The following is a 22,645-nucleotide window of genomic DNA, read 5'->3' as shown; positions in this document are numbered from 1 at the left end:
CATATCAACTAGATCTATAGTTTGAATCAGATCGAACTTCATTTTTGTCATGCTATTGTTCTCCCAATTCATAGAGTAAGACTCAAATCTATTTTATGGGCTGAATGAACCAATAAACTCTCCTGAAAACCATTGGCGCACGTGTAAACAAGGTGCTCTACCTAGCTAAGCTATAGCCCTTCACAGTTTAGTCTTGAAGATATACTAATAAAATAGATCACTTTCTGTCAAGACGGATGATATTTGATTGAATCATTCGAATCCTAGTTAAGGGCATATTGTTTATATGTCTAATTATACCTAGAATTATTTCTAGGTACGACTCTATCTATGATAATAAATAACCCACTTAACTCAGTGGTTAGAGTATCCCTTTCATACGACGAGAGTCATTGGTTCAAATCCAATAGTAGGTAAAACTTATTTGATGTGATTTATTACTCAATCACATCAAATAAGTTTTACTCTATTTTGATAATATCAATTATTTTGATTCATTTAAATAATGAATCCATTTTTAGATCATTATCAAAGTTGAACTTTACAAAGAAAGAGATTACTAAATAAATGTAAGTTATAACTCTAAATGATTATTGACTGATCAACTCATTATGGAGCATTTGTGCTTTTTTAGGTTTTTTGCTAGTATTAGCAATTGGAATCAATATCCTTTTTATTTTTATTTTTATGAGAACCAATCCTTTTATTCGTTGGGTTTCTGCACTTGTAGAAAAAAAGGCAGGACATATTGATCAGATAATCGGCCCAGTACTCGACGTATCTTTCCCTCCAGGTAATATGCCTAGAATTTACAATTCCTTGATAGTTAAGGATAACGATACAACTGGTGAGCCAATAAGTGTGACTTGTGAGGTACAACAATTATTAGGAAATAATAAGGTTAGAGCTATAGCTATGAGTGCTACAGATGGTTTGATGAGAGGAATGAAAGTAATTGATATAGGAGGTCCACTTAGTGTTCCAGTTGGTGAAACTACTCTTGGAAGAAATTTTAATGTTCTTGGGGAACCTGTTGATAACTTAGGTCCTATAGATGATCCGATCCAATTCATGTTATTCATTGCTCTTAATAAGCAAGAGAGGCAGCATCCCAAAATTCAAGAATCATCTGAGAAATGATAAGGTCTTTCTTACCCAGTTTTCTCCAATAACATTTAACTTCAAGGTAATAAATACTATTATTTATTACCTTAAATCATAAAGAAAGAAGGAATGCTGATAGAGCGCATTCATATCGGTATTAATACCTACGGATATTATACTATTCAAAAGTATTTCAATATATGTACATATAGTTTATGGAGGAAGATACCAATGAATTTCTATAGTATTCATAAAGATGTCAATGATTGTAGTTTGCTCATTTTCTTCGTGATTTTGCTCGTGATCGTGAGGACCATAACATTGACTGTCGGCCTGTGCGATCGAGTGCTTACTCCGTGCAAGTTGATGATTTTGATCGTTGGCCTGCGGAATGGTTTTCACCATGGAATCCCACAACATTGGATCCAATGGCAAGTTGTTGGAGATGGCATGAGTTCCCTCTTTACACTCTAGGCTTAAGTTGTTATCCCTTGTCAATCAGTTGTGTTGGCACGAGTTGTCATGCTAGCATGTTGAGTTGTGGTCATTTTGTGGCATTGTGATTATTTAGTTATTTATTTAATTAATGCTTGATTAATATAGTTTATCAAAGGTTAAATTAAATTATTATATAGTTTGGCTAATTAAATATTGTCGAGTGATTTATTATTATTTGATTATAGCCTTGTGGATTTAATAGTTTATATTTATTTATTTTATTTTATTATTTATTTGTTTAACTAATTAATTGTTATTTATTTATTGTTTAATATTTATGGCTTTTATTTAATCATGGTTTTATATTTATTTAAGGCTTTATATTTTAATTATGGATTTTATTTATTTAATTGCCCTTGGCTTATTTATTATTGGGCTTAGTTTATTATTTATTCATTTATATGATTTTGCATTGTTATAATATAGTTTATCTTGTTACTTCATGTGGGTAATTAAATATTATATAACTTATGTACCCTTTATGGTTATTGGCTAAAAAGATTTGGGTAAATAAAATATCATATTTGGGCATGATAGGTAGATTATATAGTATTCTGAAATTTTCTCATTGGTTGGATTTTCCATATGGTTTTTGAATGAATTTTATTTAATCGGCCGCCTATGCATTTTGTCGGGTTAGCAATTCTTGAGTTTTCTTCTGTAATTTTCATTCTTGGTTGGAGATTTGGATTTGGTTTACTTGGGCTTGGTTGGATTTGTGTTTTGCACTTCATTGGATTCATTTTCCATTACTTTAGGTTCCAAGTTGGAGATTTTCTTCTTCCTGTGTATTTTATTGTTCCCAGAAAGATTGTTTGCTCAATGTTATCTGAAAGATTATTTTTGGGATAAATCTTTGGGTTTGAACTATTGGATAGGGAATAGATATGGTTTTATATGGTGATATGATATTGTTGGGGGAATAATTATTTAATTCCATTTGGAATATTTTCTCCTGCCATGAACGACATTATCCTCTCTGAGTATGTTAGGCAATTTTCTCCTGCCATGAACTGTGATTTGATTGAGAGCTTTCTGTGTATTTTATGCTTGCCTGGAATGCTTGTTTGATTGCTATGAGATGAACATTTGAATGTTTGAAAATTTCATGATTTTTATTTCCAGAACTCTGACTGAGTGTTACCAAGAGCTGTATTTTGATTTCTTCAAATTTGTGTTATGCTTATAGTTTTACTTCCATTTTTTTAGTCCCTCAGTTTTTATTTGCCTTGACATCCCTCCTGGGTGAGTTTTCAGCATTTAATTTGATTCAGAAAATTTATTTCGCCTTTTCATAATTTTGGGTTTCCTCTAATCGTATGCACTATTTCATTATATTCACTAATGTTTTTACCATATGTGCTATACTGCTTATGGTATGCGCTAAATTGTTCTTCATATGCATTGTTTTGTCTATCTTATGCGCTAATCTGTTAACTATATGCGTCGTTTCAAGTAGTAAATACGCTATACAGAGATGTATATGTGCTAATCAGTTTATCAGATGTGCTATTCTAGTTGTCAGATGCGCTATTCTATTTGTCAGAAGTGCTAAACTATCTTGTAACTATATTTTGGATATTTTTGCTAGTCTGGGTTGATTTTTATAGTTTTGTTCTTTTACCAAAGGCTTATTTTGATGTTTTCTGAGTTTCCAACATGACCTTGTGTTTTGATTTGATTATTTTATATACCTTTGTGCTCTGACAAGTGATTTAGCCTTGTTATAGAGGTTGTTTTATTCCTCCAGCATGTAGATATGTCTTGTTGTTGAGGTTATGTTCTTGTTATACTCTAGCAAGTTTATGAGCTTCGTTGTATAGGATCATTTGTATGCATGGCAGAGTTTGATGGATTTATGCATTCTGGCCATTTGGTTTATTATATATATTGAGGCTCTTGATTATATGTTAGCATTTATGGCTTGGGTAATTGGTTGCTTTGTGTATGTTATTCTCATGGATTCTGATTGATGCTACATTTGAGCCTCCTTGCTAGTGTTGGTGTATGTCCCTTAAGGTCTTGGAACATGATTAGGGGAAGTGGGCTTTCATGTGATGATAGGGGTCATGATAGATAGGCTTCTAAGAGGTTCCTAGTAAGGATGCTTAAAGTCTAGACCACCAGGGCACATTGAAAGTTTTCCTTGTTATAAATAAGTGATAACATTAATAAATAATTAGTTGGGATGGATAATTAGGATTCATATAATCAAGATAATAATGGTTGTGAGCCCCAATACTTAGTCCTAGGGAGGATGCTTTAGGATAAGCTTGGGAAGGCCATTATGTTGGCAAGTCAATCTCCCTTGATTCTCTCATAGGTTTAGATGGCTCCACATGTCTATCAAGATGATGTCTTCTATATGAGGATAGTATGTAGAGACATGTCTATCAGGGTGGTTCCTTCTATGTGAGGATAGCATGTGATGACACTCCACTCCTACACGTGTCCTTGTCCTTGGTTCTTGTTTCTTAGGCCATAATTGTTGGTACGCCTCTGGGAGTTTCTACGTTTGTGAATAGCCTTGTAATATGATTTTTTTTATGTTATTGAGTTGTTTCTTGTTGAGTTTTCTTTGGTTGTTAGGTTTCAACCTAGGTCTAGAGTGTATTGTGGGACCTTGTGTCATCTCCTAGTATGGGGGGTGGTTCCTTTGGTTCCGCATGATTGGGTGGTTTGATGCCTTCTTCCATTGAGATGTTCTTCATTGGTTTCTTTGTGTGTGGATGTGGATTCTTGTACCTTCAATTTATGGATGGATAATGTAGCAAATGGATGTATTTAATCATATGACATATGTAATTGTGGATATCATGAGATTAATGTATTTGTACTTAGTCCTTGACAACCTTTCTCTTTAATGTAATTAGATAATGGATATGTAATGTTAGATGATCCCTTAGGACATGGTTTATATTTCTTGTAAGAGAATATTAAGATGTATTATATTGTATCTTGTGATTGTTTCATTAATGAAAATAAGGGTATTGGATTAATTATTGTGTACTTAGCATTATGTGAGTGCTATGATGTAAATGAAATGGACTAGTTATGAAATTAGATCATAATGGAATGGATTCATGATGATAGATTATAGATGAGCATATGGGAATAAGAACATATAGTATTGGTGTTTGAAAATGATCTTAATGGGGTTAAATGGTAATTGCATTGTTAAGGATTGCATTTATGATAGATAGATTGGAAATGATCTTGCATATGTGCATGGAAAGAATAATCGATAATAGAAATGGTATGAATTGGATTAATTGTGTCTATGAGGTTATTGCTTATGGTAGTAGTATAATTAATGATGTTGAGATGCCCTAGAGAAGTTAATGTTATGTTGTGATTTCTGCTTGTGTTAATAGTTTATATATTCATGGTGTTTATGTACATACTATGTAAATAGATGTTTTATGCATTTGAGTAGATGATTATATGTGTTGCATTAGGTGGTGTTTAAATTTTTTTATCTCTATTAGTATGTTAGTTTACTTTATTTCTCCAGGGTATTTTGGCAGGCATTACAAGCATGCCACCTTAGAAGTTATTCCTACCTTGAAGACTCCTGAATTGAAAATGAGAATGCACAAAAAGAGTTTTAATACTCCTTTTTTCATTTTGACAATAACTATTTTAGATACAACTTTGTAATAAACACAATTAGAACTTTACTAGATAGGAGGGATTATTAATATTATTCATTGTGGAATATAATGCTTATACTATATGTGTTTATATCTCCTTTTTCTCCCTATCAATTCCCATTATATTGAAAAGTTATTGTATTAAAAAACCCAAAAGCCATTATGAAAACCTTGAAATAATTACTAATTAAAATTTCATTGTTATTCCACTATCCTCGTGTGTTCAACTTTCATTAGTAGTTTAGGAAAAAAAATGGAGTGAAAGAAATTTGAATAATTTTTAGTAAAATACAAATAATAATATAGTGAGTGTGCATATGCACTGTATAGGTACTTCTATTTCCATAAGGATAAACAAATAAATTGCTAATTTACACTTGATACAAACTCTTCCTCATAAACACCATTATGTTGTCTGTAATAATGCATTTACTTGCATATGTACCTTTCCAAATGTATTAGATTAGTGACAAAATCCCTAACGTATTATGTGGAGTGTATAGATACAAAATAATAAATGTGTGCATAGATTGTTAAGCGTATCCTTTCTTTTCCTTGAATTAATCTATTTACTCATAAGTTAATTTGTCATTTGTTAGTGAGGTGTTATAACATAAGCAGCTCCACTATATGGTTTAAATATTCAATTTGAGAAGAAGATAATCCTATCAAACTTAGGAAAATTTTTCCATCTTATAAATTCTTATGTCATACATGTTGAATATACCAAACAACTGAGAGAGGGGGGGGGGGGGGGTGAATTATTTGTACCAATTAAAATCTTTTACTTAATCCACAAAAATAGATCCAGTAAGCAAACTTCTGAATTCTTAATCATAAACATATACAAGCATGAAAGAGCACACACATAAAGCATACACAAGAACACCAGATATACTTGGAAAACCGAAGGAGAGAAAAATCATGGAGAATGCTAATTCTCAATTATGAAACACCTATTAGGGTGACAGTAGTTATGGTGATTTTCACATAGGTGGCTCACTGCCATAATGCTCACTACTAGTGGGCTCACTGCCTGGCTACAACTACTAGAAAAAGAAGGGATAATTGCCCAGAAGAAGAAGGAAAAAGAAAGAATCCACCATTGAAGCAAAACTACCACAATGTTGCAATGCCAAAAGAAAACTTTGGCTCATTGCCTCTGGTATCAAACAACAACAACAAAGAATATCACTTCTCAACCACAACTTCACACAACCTCTCACACATTCATAGAAAATAGATCTTTCTTTTCAATCCACTTACTTCCATAGATTCTTCATTATAATCATCTTGAATTTATATTGATCTCTTAAATTAAGAATCTCTTCAAGTTGGCTAAAAGAACAATTCACCGAAACACAATTTGAAATAGGTCTATACTAAATATTCTCACAGTGGAAAGGAATGAGAAGTGGACCACACCAAAACACATTATTGATCAAATAAACACATTATTAATTTATTAATACACCACAAATGTCGAAGCAAAAACAGAATCCTTCAAGGTCAACTAGACTTGGAATGAACATACCAACAACCATGACTTCGGAGCTCATCATCACGTTCCAAATTAGAATATCAAAGATAAATACAGTAATAACATAAATCCAAAATCTTATCAACAAAACTGGAAATGCAGAGAAATGCGGAGCTCTACAAACTCTACCACAAAACATCATCATCACTATATAGACTTCCAAAGCACAACTTCCAAACCACCAAAACACAAGAATATAATCTCAAGTCAATATCCAACAACATACCAACACATCCTAAACACATCTACAATATATCAAAAATGTGATGCACAAACCAATCATTGAATCATAAAATCAGTATGTTGACATCAATGACAACCATATTGACATACCATTAACTTCACTTTTGCAACAATCTCCCACTTTATCATTGATCGTAACATTCATCAATGACAAACAAGAATCTCATTTTTCCAATCTCTCCCCCTTTGAAAAATGACTATATTCTCCCCCTTTGACATCAAAGAAAAAGGTAAGCAACAACTCAGCTCAAAATCCACACAACTCCCCCTAAGAGAAAGCTCCATTCATAAATCCAAACTAAAATATGCTTGAAGTTCCCTAGACTAATGCATTGGAAAATGCACTAGGTCAATCTAGGAAGGGGTAATACCCCCAACTTCTTTCAGGGATACTCAAAAGTATCTTTGCACAAAGCTTTCATAAAGATAACTGCAACTTTCTCTTTTGTAGGAACATATTCTAGCTTTACTTCATTATCCAACACCTTCTCCCTTAAGAAATGATACCGAATAGAGATATGCTTTGTTCTAGAATGCAGTACCAAATTCTTAGAAATATTTATTGCATTTGTATTATCACACATGATTGAGATCGGTTCATCAAATGTCACACCAATATCCTTCAATGTCTATTTCATCCAAGGTATCTGAGTGCAGCATGATGCGGCTACAATGTATTCAACTTCAACAATTGATAAAGACACAAAATATTGCTTTTTACTTAACCATGCAACTAACCCAGAGCCAAGAAAAAATGTTGGACCACTAGTACTCTTTCTATCATCAACACTTCCTGCCCAATCTACACCAGTATAAGCTTTTAGAGTAAAATCTAATCCTTTGGGATACCATAGTCCAAAATATTCTATACCTTTCAAATATCTGAAAATTCTCTACACTGCAACAACATGTAACTCTTTTGGATCTTCCTGAAATTTGGCTGCAAGACAAATAACGTACATGATATCTAGTCTAGTAGCAGTCAGGTATAACAATCCTCCAATCATTGATTCATACTTTCTTGCATCGATTTGAGGAGATTTATCATCATTAGTCAAATTGCATCTGGTTGTCATAGGAGTACATACCAATTTAGAATTTTCTAATCTAATCTTTTTCAATAACTCTCTAACATACTTTGATTGAGAAATAAAAATACCTTTATTGTTCTGATTTACTTGCAATCCAAGAAAGAAATTTAACTCACCGATCATAGACATTTCAAATTCCTTTTGCATTTCACCAAAAAACTTCTTGCACATGCCATCATTTACTCCAAATATTATGTCATTTCCTCCAAATATTATGTCATCCACAGGTACAACAACAATTGGGATCTTTTCTACTTCAACTTTAAAATAAAGATTATTGTCGGTAGACCTCTTTTGAAATGCTTGATTCAATAAATACTTGCCCAACCTTCCATACCAAATTTTAGGTGCTTGCTTCAATCCATATAGTGCCTTATTCAATCTACAAACAATATCTAGATCATCTGACAACTTAAATCCTCCTGGTTGTTTAGTGTAGACTTCCTCTTTTAATCCCTCATTTAAAAATGTTGACTTTACATCCATCAGATAAACTTTGAAATTTTTGCATTTTACAAAAGCTAAATACATCCTAATAGCTTCCATTCAGGTAACATGAACATAAGTCTCTTCAAAATCAATGCCTTCAACCTGAGTGTAACCTTTGCATACTAATCTAGCCTTTTTTCTTACAACATGACCATATTCATCTAGCTTATTCCAGAACACCCACTTTGTTCCAATAACATCCTTATCTGCCAACCTAGGGACTAATTCCCAAGTCTGATTCTTCTCAATCTAATCTAACTTTTCTTTCATAGACTTCATCCAATTCTGATCATTACATGCTTTTTCAACTATCTTAGGTTTAGTTTTAGAAAATAAACATAGTAGAACTTGTCCTTCAACAACTTTACTTCTTGTAATTACACCTTTGTTCTTATCTCCTTTGATTTGATTTTCAGAGATTCTTCTGAACATACCTCAGGGTTTTAGATACAATTGTTGGAGCAACCTGAATTTCTTTTTGCTTATCTTCTTCTCTACTCTTCTCCTCTTCTTTTCTTGCAGACTCATGAAATTCATATCCTGCTTGTATACCTAAGTCTTTAGAAATATTTTCATCAACCTTCACATTAGCACTTTCAACAATTTTATCTAGTTTCCTATTGTAACATCAGTAATCTTTTCTCTTTGTAGAATATCCTAGGAATTTACCTTCATCTTCTCTATTGTCAAACTTTCCAACATATCCTTCATCTCTCTGAATATAGCATTTACTTCCAATTTTTTTGAAATACCTTACTAAGGGAATCCTTCCATGTCATACCTCATATGATGTCTTCTCATACTTCTTTCTTAATAGAACTTTGTTAAGGGTATATATAGTAGTATGTAAATTGCTTCTCTCCGGTACACTTTCAGTAGGTTTTCTTCTTTGATCACAGTTCTTGCCGCTTCTTGTATAGCCTTTTTCATTATTTCCACTACACCATTTTGTTGAGGTATTCTAAGAGTAGACAAATGTCTCCTAATTCCATATATATCACATAAAGTATCAAATTGATAAAAAATAAACTTTCTTCCTCAGTTTGATCTTAAGCATTTGATTCTTCTATCAACGTCATTTTTAACTCTAAATTTGAATATCTTAAACTTTTCTAATGCCTCTGACTTTTCTCTTAGAATTGCAACCCAAGTCATTCTAGAATGATAATCAATTAAGAGCATGAAATACCTCTCACCTTGTAAACTCCTTGTTTTGGTCAAACCATATAAGTCTGTGTACCAAATCCAATATTCCGGTAGAATATTGTTCCTTTCCTCTGAATGTTCCCTTTGTATGTTTTCCCACTTCACATTCTTTGCAAACACTGCTATCTGGTTTAGTTAGTCTCGGTAAATCTCTTACAACTCTTGTCAAACTAATCTTCACCAAATTTTCAAAATTGATGTGACACATCCTCTAGTGCCACAAACAACTTTCATCAATTTGAGATAATAAGCAATTTCCTATAGTAGGTTCCAATAGATACATGTTTCCATTTGTCCTCTTTCCTATAGCAATAATAGTTCTGAATCTCTTCTAGATCTCATAACCACCATCCTGAAAAATAACATTATAAATATTTTGGCACATCTATCCAACACTCAAGAGATTATAATGTAATCCTTTCACATACTATACATTGTTAGTGTTATGTTTTCCATCAAAAGTAATAGAACCTATTCCCAAAATATGAGTAGTTCGATCATATCCAAATCTAACAAAACCACCATCATACTTGTCAAGTTTTACAAACTTAATTTTGTCACCAATCATATGATTTGAACATGCACTAGCAATCAACCATTCATTTCTCTCTTCTAACATGAAATGTTGATGCAGCAATTTCAAGAATGTTAGACATATCCTTATTATTGCTAGGTTTAGATTCATCTTTTTCAACCGAGAAAAAAAAATCACCATCTTCATAATCTAAATCATCATCTAAAATACCAACATCATCTTTAACATAGTAGGCTTTCTTATTGATCTTTCCTTTGTTTTCCTTAAACTTTGTTTTGTTCATCTCTCTAGACATATAGATGCATGATGACCAATCTTTCCACACTTTAATTAAATATTTAAGAGGTAACATACCTTTATACTTGTTTGTTCCTCTCTTTAGCTTTCTCACAAAGTTCGCTTCCATCTCATCCGGGCACTTTCTATTTGAATCTTCATCCAAAGATTTTTAATGATTTAAATAATGTCTCAGTTCTTACTTTGTCTTTACCAAACTTCCTCATCTCGAATGTAGTCGAGGTGCCATACAATTTTTCTTTGGTGAATTTGGACGGATCATAAGTTTCTTCAATAGCTAAAATCTTGTTATTGTAACATTCCAGTAAACTCCTAATGATCTTCTCTATCACATCCTTATCATCCAAGGTACCTCCAAGATCTCTGATCTCATTCACTACACTGTCAACCTTCTAATAATAGCTTGTTATGTCTTCACCTTCTTCCATCCTCAAGTTCTCATATCTACCTTTAGCAGTCTGCATCTTAGCTAGCTTAACTCTATCATTTCCTTCATAGATGTTTTTCAATCTTTCCCAAATTTCATAAGTAGTATCCAATGCAACAACCTTCGCCAATTCAATTTTAGATAGAGTAATAAAGATAACATACCTTTCTCATTGTTTCTCTTCATAAGCTTCAATCTCATCTAGGGTAGTAGGACCATTTGTTGGCATCACATACTTTGTCTCCATATATTTTCAAGTCTTGTAACTCAAAGAAATCAAGTATCCTCTCATCTTCAATCTCTGTAAACTATATTCGAATCATTAAAAGGTAGGAATAGTCAATTTATGTGACATCAGATCTTACTTGAGTAGTTAGTCTCACTTTCTAGGAACTAAAGATCCGATACCAATTGTTGAATATCCCAGACAACTGAGAGGGGGGGTGAATCAGTTGTACCAATTAAAAGATTTTACTTAATCCACAAAAATAGATTGATAAACAAACTTCTGAAATCTTAACCATAAATAGACATAAGTGGAATGACGCAAAAGTGACCCTACAAAGGGAAGAACTATGTTCCCTTGAGAGCCAATTTCACAACATACATTTAGATATCTCCAACTAGTGAAACTGGTGAAGATATCTAATTAGAGAGCTTGAAAGAGAAAACACAAATTTTTCGGTCTACATCTATGCATCTCAACCAAGGACACTAGTGTAGCACATAGATGTTTGCGTAGTGTGCTGTAGTCTTACAGACCATAAACAAGAAAGACTTAGAAACATGAAAACTCGATTCTATGTTTTGATTAACCCGCAAAATCTAGGAGCTAGAAATGTAGCAACAAATACTAGATAATAAATAAAAATAGAAATGAATATAACAAAAATAAATAAAGAAAAAGAAAACCCTCATGCATTCAAATGCTTCTAATAAAAATGCACACATGAAGAAGAGGGAAAATGTTGGGGGTTGTGTTTAGAGGCCTACCTCAGTCAGACCCCGTTTCGGTGTTTCCACCTCCATAGACAACCTAGATAGATAGATAGATAGATAGATAGATCAAAAGGATAAATATATAGAAAAATGATAAAATAGATAGGGGATGTGATAAATCCCAAGATGCTCAAAGACAAGATAGATAGAATGATAGAAAGATATTCCCAAAGAGGCTTGAGAAAGCCAAGAGAGATGTAAAAGATTATTGTGAGAGCTTGAGAGTGTTTTAGCAAACTAGAGACTATTGTAGCAAACGAAAGAGAGCAAGAGAAAGATATGATAGCCCAAAGAATTAGATATATTTCTTGACAGAACCAAGAGAGATTGCATGAATGAGATAGATGGATTTAAAAGAGAGAAGAGGAGGGAAAGAAGAGGCTAGCAAGTCGTTTAAGAGATTTTGAGTTGTTTCCACTGACCAAGATAGGTGACAAGTGTCAAATGTGTAGAACTAACATTTGAACATTAATATGTCATGGGATAAATTTGCGACACACATATGTCCATGTGGCACACTAGTGTCTAGATGAGTCACGCTAAAAATTGACAAGCGACAAGAGAAACAAACAACTAATGCAAAACTGAAGCTGGAAGATAGTTGCTAAAAAGGTGTCTTGAGCATCCTAAGAGGGAAAAGGTTGATGCAAGGGCTGAAATGAGCCTACTCAAATACTAGGGGAATTGACACTAAAGTGGATACAAAAGTGTAGGTGGAATTGCAAAGGGGTATGCAATTTTTGACTCTACAATAAGCATGAAAGAGGACACACATAAGACATACACAAGAACACCAAATATACGTGGAAAACCCAAGGAGCTAGAAACCATGGAGAATACTAATTCTCAATTATGAAACACCTATTAGGGTGACACTGGTTACAATGATTTTTACAAGGGGTGGCTCACTGCCAGAATTCTCACTATAGGTGGGTTCACTACCCAACTATAATTGCCAAAAAAAGAAGGGCTCACTTCTCAAAATAAGAAGAAGGAAAAAGAAAGAATCCACCACTAAAGCACAATTGCCACAACATAGCAATGCTAGAATAAACCTTTGGCTCACTACCTTCAATATCAAACAACAACAACACACAATCTCATTGCTCAACCACAACTTCACACAACCTCACACACATTCGCAGAAAATAGATCTTTCTTTTCAATCCACTTGCTTCCATATGTTCTTCATTATAATCATCCTCCATTTATATTGATCTCTTGAATTAAGAATCTCTTCAAGTTGGCCAAAAGAACAATTCACTGAAATGCAATTTGAAATAGGTCTACACTAAACATTCCCATGGTGGAAAGGAATGAGAAGTAGATAACACCACAAGACATTATCGATCAAATTAACACGTTATCCATACACCACAAAAGTCGAAGAAAAAATAGAAGGTCAACTAGATCAGGAATGAACATATCAACATCCATGACTCTGGAGCTCATCATCACATTCAAAATTAGAATATCAAAGATAAATACATGTGAATAACATAAATATGAAATCTTATCAACATAATTGGAAATGCAGAGAAATGTGGATCTCTAAAAAATTTGCTAGAAAACATCATCATCACTGCAGAGACTTCTAGAGCACAACTTCTAGACCACCAAAACTCAAGAATAACATCTCAAGGCAATATCCAACAAAATACCAACACATCCTGAACACTTTTGCAACATATAAAAAATGCGGACCACAAACCAATCACTAAATCACAAAATGAGTACATTAACATCAATGACTAAAATATATGGTTGTGCTCTATTAGGGTTTGGTGTGTTCCTTGCTTATTGTGTGTTTCTTCTAGTCTTGCATCACACCAAATTAACTATGGGAGTCCTTTTAGTTTTATTATGGGCTTAACCAACCTTAACCCAATAGTTTTTGCTAGTGTTGATGCTTTGGTGACTGGAAATAATGGCTCCTTTGAATAAACATCCTTAAAAAAATGTACCCAAAGTATTTCACAAGGTACACCTTCTGATAAACTTGTGGATGTGGTTTTAGTCATTTAGAATTTTAATAATGCATGTCAATGGTTAGAGAAACATACTCTTATAGGATATTTTGTAAAGAGGCCCCCCCCTAAAATTATGCTCGAGGATTGGGTTACCAAGACATGGACCCCTCATGAGGTCCACCTAGATGGCATCCAAAACCTGACCATTCTTTTTTCTTTTTTGTTTTGCTAAAGTTAAACATGTTTAGGCCATTTTACAACATGGCCCTTGGTATATACATGTCTTCCCTATTGGTTTTCTATCCTTGATCTTAAGACTTTGTAGTCTCTTATGATAAAAATCTTTGTTTCCTAGTTTGGATAGGATTCCCTCAATTGCCTCTGTTATGTTGACATTTTTTGCATGCCATTGCCCAACCTCTTGGAAAAGTTGTGTGTGTAAAACCTTACTGCTTTTATCATCCTCGACCCTAAAAATGGGTTTAAGTTGAATTTTTTCATTTGTCTCATGACCTCAAAGAGATGATTGATATTCAAATAGGAGGTCTTTGTTACACTCAATATGTGCTCTATCTAAATTTTCCCAATACTTGTTTTTGTTGCCAATCTTCAGAGCACAAAATCAAGGACTGTCATTGGGTGCTCTAAGGGCTAAGTGACCTCCTAATGGTTCTAACCCTTTGAATATTCTATAGGTTTCAAAGACTAGAGAAAAATGGACTATGATTACCTATAAGGGTAAATTCTTTGTGTCTAGTAATGGTTTGTCTAAATTGAGTGAGCTAGATGCTATATAACCATCACCCTAGGTACTAGTTTCAAACCATTTTATCTTTCATCATTACCGAGGCTTCTATTCATCTTGCTTTTGTGTGAACACCCCAATTGGCGTCAATTCTCTTGACTCATCCACGTAGTTTGTGTTGCTTTTTTAGCTCTTATAGGCATGTATAATAGGGTGATATTGTTCGAAAAAGGTGACATAATGGCCTTCCTAGTTTCCATTTTGTTTTTATTATTTTACATAACCATCTCTCCTCTCTTGAGGATGGGGATGATATGCATAATTTTGAATCATAAATTTTTCATCATAGAGTGTCTGAGGTCTCATTAACCTTGCGAAGAAGTATTCGGTGTGGTATAATTGACAAAATTATCCTAGTATTGATGTGTTATGTCTTTAGGAAGTTAACATTTTTGGTTTCATGCTCTTTATTGCATGTTGGTTTATTTGGTTAGGTGGCTTGGTTTTTACTTCCACACACAGGGTGGGTCATGAAGGGGTTGTTACTCTTCTTGCACCACACTAGCAATATTGTGTGATTGATCATGGGTATAATCCTACTTAGTGGCTTGTGTGGATCCTCATGTCAAATAACAATAATTCCTTTCGGATCATTAATGTTTATGCTCCCAATGATGTTGTTGAGAGATCTTCTTTGTAACATTAGATTGTGGATTCAATGCCTCCTACCACTTGGGTACTATGTGAAGATTTATATATGGTTGAAATGGTGTCTAACAAGGAGGTGTTACTACCTTTTCATTGGATATTTGATGAACAGGGGGTGGTTCTACATGCACAATAAATTGGTGTCTTTATGATCCCAATATTTTTTGTTGCCAACATCATGTTGTGTGGCATACGTGGAGAAATTTTTGGGGCATGAAATTAAAAAGTCCTTAAATAGCTTGATTGTGATTTGATAATGATACAATATTTTTTTACCTTTACACTTGTCAAGCTTTTCTAGTTATTCCTCTCTCTAAGGTCACCCTATCAGACCACTTTCCTATCAAGTTCAACATTAATTGACCAATGGTGATATTTCAAAACCTAGTTTTTATTGAACACTTCTTTGCTTAGTCATAAGGATATAGTAGTCCACATTCTAATAGTTTGGAACCTTGAGTGTCATCCTACTCAATAATCTGACTAGATTTCCTTGTGGAATTGTTCTATCCAATGTACATCTAGCTTCCTTTGCATTTATGGCCACCAACTTGTTATGTTTAACTTGTAGTCCTATGAGGCCACCACCCTAATCTTTTCTATGCCATAGAGGATCTTGCTAGCAATCCCTTCTTTCAAAATTTACAAGATAGGGTGGTGCAACTTTGCCATTAGAAGCAAGTTATAGATATCCATGCTACTAAAGGGGATCGAATCAATGCCAAACTTCATTAGCTAAAGGTGGGGGACCAAACTTGTAAAGAGTTCCTTATGGCTCTATAATATCATTACTCATTAGTGGACATTAGAAAAATTAAAGAAGGCTATATGACACTCTCTAAGCTACTAAACATTCTTCAGGTATTTATTCACCATTATGATAATGTCTTCACTACTTAGGAGATGCTCCCTTAAGCATGATAGAGCTCTTCAAGATTGCTTATGAGTGGTCTCAATCAAGCTTTCTAAGGCTCAAAATTCCTTCTATAAGAAATTTCTAACCCTTGATGACCTCAATGAAGTTGTCAGTTCCATGGTTGGTGACAAAGCTCTTGGGTTTGATGGTTTCCCTTATGAATTTTATAAAGCCCTTTGGCATTGTGTGGGTCTTGATTTGCACACAATTTAGCTAAAGTTGTTTCAAAATATATCTCTAGGATAATTAATTAACAAGGGTAACATTATGTTCATACCTAAGCCTAGTGACATAGAGGATATCTACAACTGGAGGCCAATAACCTTTCTTAATGTTTCCTACAAGATCATTGTGAAGGCTTTAGCATTGAAGATTCATCACATGATCCCCTAAATTGTTTGTCCTGAATAGACTACTTTCATCAAATCCCAATACATCTTAGATTACCTTATTGCTATTTGGGAAGGCATGGAATGGGCCCATCACTCACACCATCAAGCCTTGTTCCTCAAAATTGGCTTTGTAAAAGCTTATGATAAGATTGAAAGGTCCTCTATTTTATCTATATTATTTACCCTTGGTTTTGGCTCCTACTTCACTCAGTCTATTAAGATGTTGTTTGGTGATGCATTTGCTTGTATTACTATAAATGACCATCAATCTCATGCCTTTGGGATCCATTGGTCAATTCACCAATGTTTCCCTTTGGCCCCTTCTTTGTATGTGCCTGCTACTAAAGGCTTTGATTACTTTTTGGTTCATTCCATTTCTATTAGGCACGTCTGGTGGATTGTCTTGTCTGGGTCATCTTTTCAATGGTCATTCCGTAGATGACTCTTTTATTGCACTTGTTGAAGATTCACAAAATGTTGAGGCCCTCTAACACCTAGATACTTTTTGTTTGGCTTCTGGTTTAACCATTCAATGACATAAAACTTAGTGTTATAGAAAATACTTTCTCATAGCTCCACCTTGGATTTTTCAATAAGGGTGGAAGTGGATTGGACATGGTGAAGACATTCAATTTTTGGGCATTCCTTTTGCTTTCCAGGATTTTTTGGTGGAGCTTTGGAATGCTAACCTTGACAAGCTCAAGAAAAAGCTTTTTTACTAGATCACCAAGCCACTTTATTTAGCTCATAAATTCTAGGTGTTCTATAAGTCTCATTGCCACTCATTTTTATAATTCCTTTTGTTGGGCTCCTTCTAAATTCTCTTATTTAAATTTGGAAAAGCTTTTGCAATATTTTTGTGGGCCTCTACTGAATACCACAAGGGTTTTCATAAAGTTTCCTGGGAGTTTTGTTGCCTCCCTCGTGGCTTTGGTAGTCTTGGGCTCCTCTCTACTCAATGACAAGGCCTGGCCCTTTGTGCCGAGTGGATTTTCACATTATTTTTGGCAATGAAGCCTAGAAAATTCTCCTCAAGCATTGCATTTCTTTCAATTTTCCTATTAGCCAATATATTTGGAAGAGGATTGGCTTTTAAAAAATTTTGGTTATTAAAGATGTTAATCACATTGAAGGCATCTTTGTTGCTCAGATGATTTGGCATGCTTGGGAAGCTGCTAAGCCATGGCTCTAGTGGACTAGCTCTAGCTTTCGAGATGGTATATTTTTAACTAACATAACATTTGGTGGTTCTTGCTTATTTAGATTTAGAGGTTTCCTTTGGTTTAGTTGTTGATTTCATGCCTTGCATTTTCATAAGCACAACATTTGCACCCCCTATGATTTTTTCTCTAGAGCCTCCATGAGTCTTCATTCTTGGGAGGATATGAAAATCCAGTTTTTGCTCTCTCGTCTCGATTGAGAGATATTTGACACTATTTTGTTTTCTCTGTCTCTAAATATGCTACACAAAATAAGCATTCACTCTATGAAGCCTTGGTGGAAAGATTGAAGTTGGTCTCTAGACACACCTTTCTATAATCACAAGTCTCATCTCAGTTACCATTGTCTTTCTCCTTATTTTCCCATGGTGCCTACTTTGAATCTTTAATGGAATTTACAAGATCGTCAATTTCTTTTTGGTAATGAATGTTTCTCTATATCTAGTTTTTGGCAATTGAGCTTAATCTCGCCCAATTTTCATAGTGTGTTATTTTCCAAGGCTTGCCTTTGGGCTCTTCTCTTCAACATATGGGTGTTATGGACCCTTGTTGTCCATTTTGTGGTAAACCAAAGTCCTTTAATCATATTTTCTAGTTCCATCATCATGCTCAAAACTTGTGGAATTGGATTCATGATTCTTTTTTCCCCTTCTATCCCAATCCATTCTTCTGGAACATGGCTCTTGTGGGGGATTGGCCTCATTTCCCTTTCAAGTATACCCAAATGTATCATGCTTTCAAGGTGGAGATCTTGATTTCTTTGTGGAAAGATAGAAATTATGTTTTATTTGCTCATAGTTCTATTTCTATTGATGTGTTGCTTTTTACTAAAGTATTTATTTGCAACAATGTGCTACTTCAAATATAGGTGCAGGCTAACAAGGTGGCATTGGAGGTTTCTCACCTCCACGAGTTTCTTGAACATTGAGGTAATGCCTCGTGAATTATGACTCGGGTCCCTCCAAACAACAGTGTGATCCGCAACATGGCCATGGTTCTTTAGCCCACCATTCTCAGACCACTCAGTTAGTGACTTTGGTAGTCTCAAGCTCCTCTCTACTTAGCAGCAAGGCCTAGCTCTTTGTGCCAAGTGGATTGTTCATGTCATTTTTGGCAATTAAGCCTAAAAAATTCTCCTCAATAATTGCATTTGTTTTGATTTTCCTATTTGTCAGCTTGTTTGGAAGGGGATTGGATTTCAAAATTTTCTGTTTATGAAAGATATTATTCACATTGAAGGGACCTTTGTGGCTGAGATGATTTGTGTTCTTAGAAAGCCACTAATCCATGTCTCTAGTGTACTAGCTCTAGCTTTCGAGATGGTTTTTTTTTTTAACAATATAACATCTAGTAGTCTCCACTCATTTAAATTTAGGGGCTTCCTTTGGCTTGGTTTCCTTGGGTTTGTGCCTTGCATTTTCATAAGCACAACATTTGCACCCTCTATGATTTTTTCTCTAGAGCCTCCATAAGTCTTCATTCTTGGGAGGATATGAAAACCCAGTTTTGGCTCTCTCACCTAGATTGAGAGACATTTGACACTATTTTATTTTCTCTACCTCTGAATATGCTACACAAAATAGGCACTCACTCTATGAAGCCTTGGTGGAAAGATTGGAGTTGGTCTCTAGACACAACTTTCTATAATTACAAGTTGCATCTCAATTGCCACTAGCTTTCTCTTGATTTTGCCATGGTGCAGGTACTTTGAATCTTTGGTGGTACTTACAATCACCAATTTTTGTTTGGTAATGAGAATTTTACAATATTTGGTTTGTTGCCATTGAGCCTAAGCTCACCCATTTTTCCTAGTGTATTCTTTTCCAAGGATTTCCTTTGGGCTCTTCCCTTCAGCATATGGGTGTTATGGACCCTCATTGTCCATTTTGTGGTCAACCAAAGTATTTTAAGCATATTTTCTAGTTCCACCATCATGCTCAAAACTTGTGGAATTGGATTCATGTTTCTTTTTGCCCCTTCTGGCCCAATCCATTCTTTTGGAACATGGCTCTTTTGGAGGATTAGCCTCATTTCCCTTTCAAGTATACCCAAATATAGCATTCTTTCAGGGTGGAGATCTTGTTTTCTTTGTGGAAATATAGAAATTATGTTTTGTTTGCTCATGGTTCTATTTTCATTGAATTGTCACTTTTTACTAAAAACGTGTATTTGCAACAATGTGTTGCTTCAAATATTGGTGTAGGTTAATAAGGTGATGTTGGAGGTGTTGATGGGTGTTTTGACACACTCACCAATAGTCAAGTAGTTTATGTGAACACTCCCCACCTCTCCTAAAAAGCAACAAGTTTTTGGGAACAAATCACTCCAAGGCCTCTATAGTCGGTTCTCGATGGTGATGTGCAACTCAGTGATTGATACAGTCGCACCTATTAAAGAGGCTTGCTGGTTGAAACAACTTCCAATTGCTTAACTTATTTATTTATTTTTATTTTTATGGTTTAGATTCTCTTTCAAAATAAACTGCAAAAGATAAGACCAGGGAAACAAGAAAATAATGATGAAACCAATACAATAACAACTTAATGAACTACTCAATTAGCACCATGCAATCCAAAATCATCAATATCATTCAAACTAGCATTCAATAATGGACCTCCGATAAACATGAAAAGTCATGCAACCTCACAATTTCATGGAAAGAATATCACCATAATATCGTCCTAGATCACATTAATTCTAATACACCACTTTCACGCGCAATATGATTCATAAAGCAATAAAACATAAGACCAAAATAAGTTGTTGATTTCAAACAATAGACATTACTAGATTACAAAGAACAAATTTATAGCACATACACATAGATCAGGCAATCTATAAGTTGCTTCTTGTATTAACTCCAAAGAATGTATCACAAAAAATTACTCCAATTCATAATAATCTGCATAAAAGTAATCTAAAATCTCTAAGTGGGCCTCAAATCATCAATTTGTGGACCCTTAACAATGAATCAAAATCTCCAATATGTAGAGTTTCTTTTCCTACTTTCTAGGAAATAAATCTATCTAAATTAACCTATAAAAAAGCAAGGAGTTGCAGTTGACATGCAAGTCTCTGCCTTGAACTCCAGTTAACTACTATGAAATTGTGGCTGGGTGAGAATTACAAAAATGGTGTTGCATGAGCCAACACTTCGTAATCATGCAAAACATGCAAGTATCTACCTTGAACTCTAGTTAACTACTACGAAACTATGATTGGATGAGCATTACAAAAATGGTGTTGCATGAGCCAACACTTTGTAATCATGCAAAACATGCAAGTCTCTACCTTGAACTCCAGTTAACTACTACGAAACTGCGACTGGATGAGCATTACGAAAATGGTGTTGCATGAGCCAACACTTTGTAATCATGCAAAAACTTGCTCAATAATCAAGGTACATGTTGGAGCAACAGTTGAAGTCCTAGTACTAGTGTCATGCAAAATTATTCAAAAATGCCATGTGCTATCATCAGCAACTGTATGTTCATCTTCTACTTCTTTATATAGCTCTTGTAGTTACTAATGAAGCATGCAACTACCTCAGTAGGAGAATCAACAACATACAAAATATGGAACTCAGACTTCTTCAAAATTTGCTTTCCAATATCTTCAAGCTCAATATGCCCGATCTTTGTGTCTATTACCCACTGAATTGCATGTTCCAGCTTAGAGGCATATGTTCGTCCTTGATATTGGTACTTCATCGTGATCAACAATTTTTCAAGATCCTTTGTCTTTTGGGAAGATTCCATGAAACACAAGCAAACCTGCGAAACCAACCAAACAAGCATAAAAAAACTACTCAAAGAAACAACACTACAAAAATAGCTCACTTCGGGATCTCGGGATCCCAAGGTGAGAAAATAAAGAAAACAACAAAGGAAACCTGGGTGTTCGAGAACCCAAGGTCCCAGGCTTTGACGACTAACAAAAACTAGAAAATTTGGAATCCTAGGAACTCGAAACATCGAACTCACCAACAACACAAAAGGGACCTACTTCGGGAACTCAGGAACCCAGGTTTCTGAAGTGGTCCAACAACGGACAAGAAACAAACCCGAGACTTCGGGGTTCTGAAGTTCTGGGGAAGGACTCAATAGGCAACGTGAGACTTCGGGGGCCCAAAGTCTCGGGGAAGGACTACAAAGACACAGTCGAAAGGAAACAAACCCGGGACTTTGGGGTATCGAAGTTCCGGGGAAGGACTGTTATGCCCTGCATATCTAGCCCTGGATCATTTTTCATTTCACGAAAAATGTCGGGTCCCCTCTTTTGTCATTTTCTGATATCTCTTGATGTATTTTTAGTTGACAATATTGTACATGCATGTCATGGTAGTAATTTTACTAGATGTAAGGTAAGCTTCCTTGAATAGGTTTTGTTCCTTAATTACATAGAGTGTTTACTTGTTGTAAACCATTAAGGGGAGCTAAATGATACAGGTCTCAATTACCTTCCACAAGTATCTTGCTATGTTGACTCCCTTGGGTGAAAGTGAACATGAGCAATCAATGTCTAAAATTTCATATGTGTATGTGACATGGTTGTACAACTTAAACCAAAATAAAGGTCTAGTCTTCATAGTGATGTGGACTAAGATGAAGAT

At 34.6% G+C, this 22,645-nt stretch overlaps 1 protein-coding gene across 1 annotated transcript; it reads left to right on the top strand.

Annotated features, from left to right (window-relative positions):
* Positions 1-687: 687 nt before the first annotated feature.
* Positions 688-1,140, top strand: LOC131858787 (ATP synthase subunit beta, chloroplastic-like). The gene has a single exon (XM_059212237.1). It carries the CDS (start codon positions 688-690, stop codon positions 1,138-1,140), a length of 453 nt encoding a protein of 150 aa, XP_059068220.1.
* Positions 1,141-22,645: the final 21,505 nt, after the last annotated feature.

Source organism: Cryptomeria japonica, chromosome 10 (assembly GCF_030272615.1).
Source record: "Cryptomeria japonica chromosome 10, Sugi_1.0, whole genome shotgun sequence".
NCBI classification, from domain to species: Eukaryota; Viridiplantae; Streptophyta; class Pinopsida; order Cupressales; family Cupressaceae; genus Cryptomeria; species Cryptomeria japonica.
This window is presented reverse-complemented; position numbering and strand designations above follow the sequence as displayed.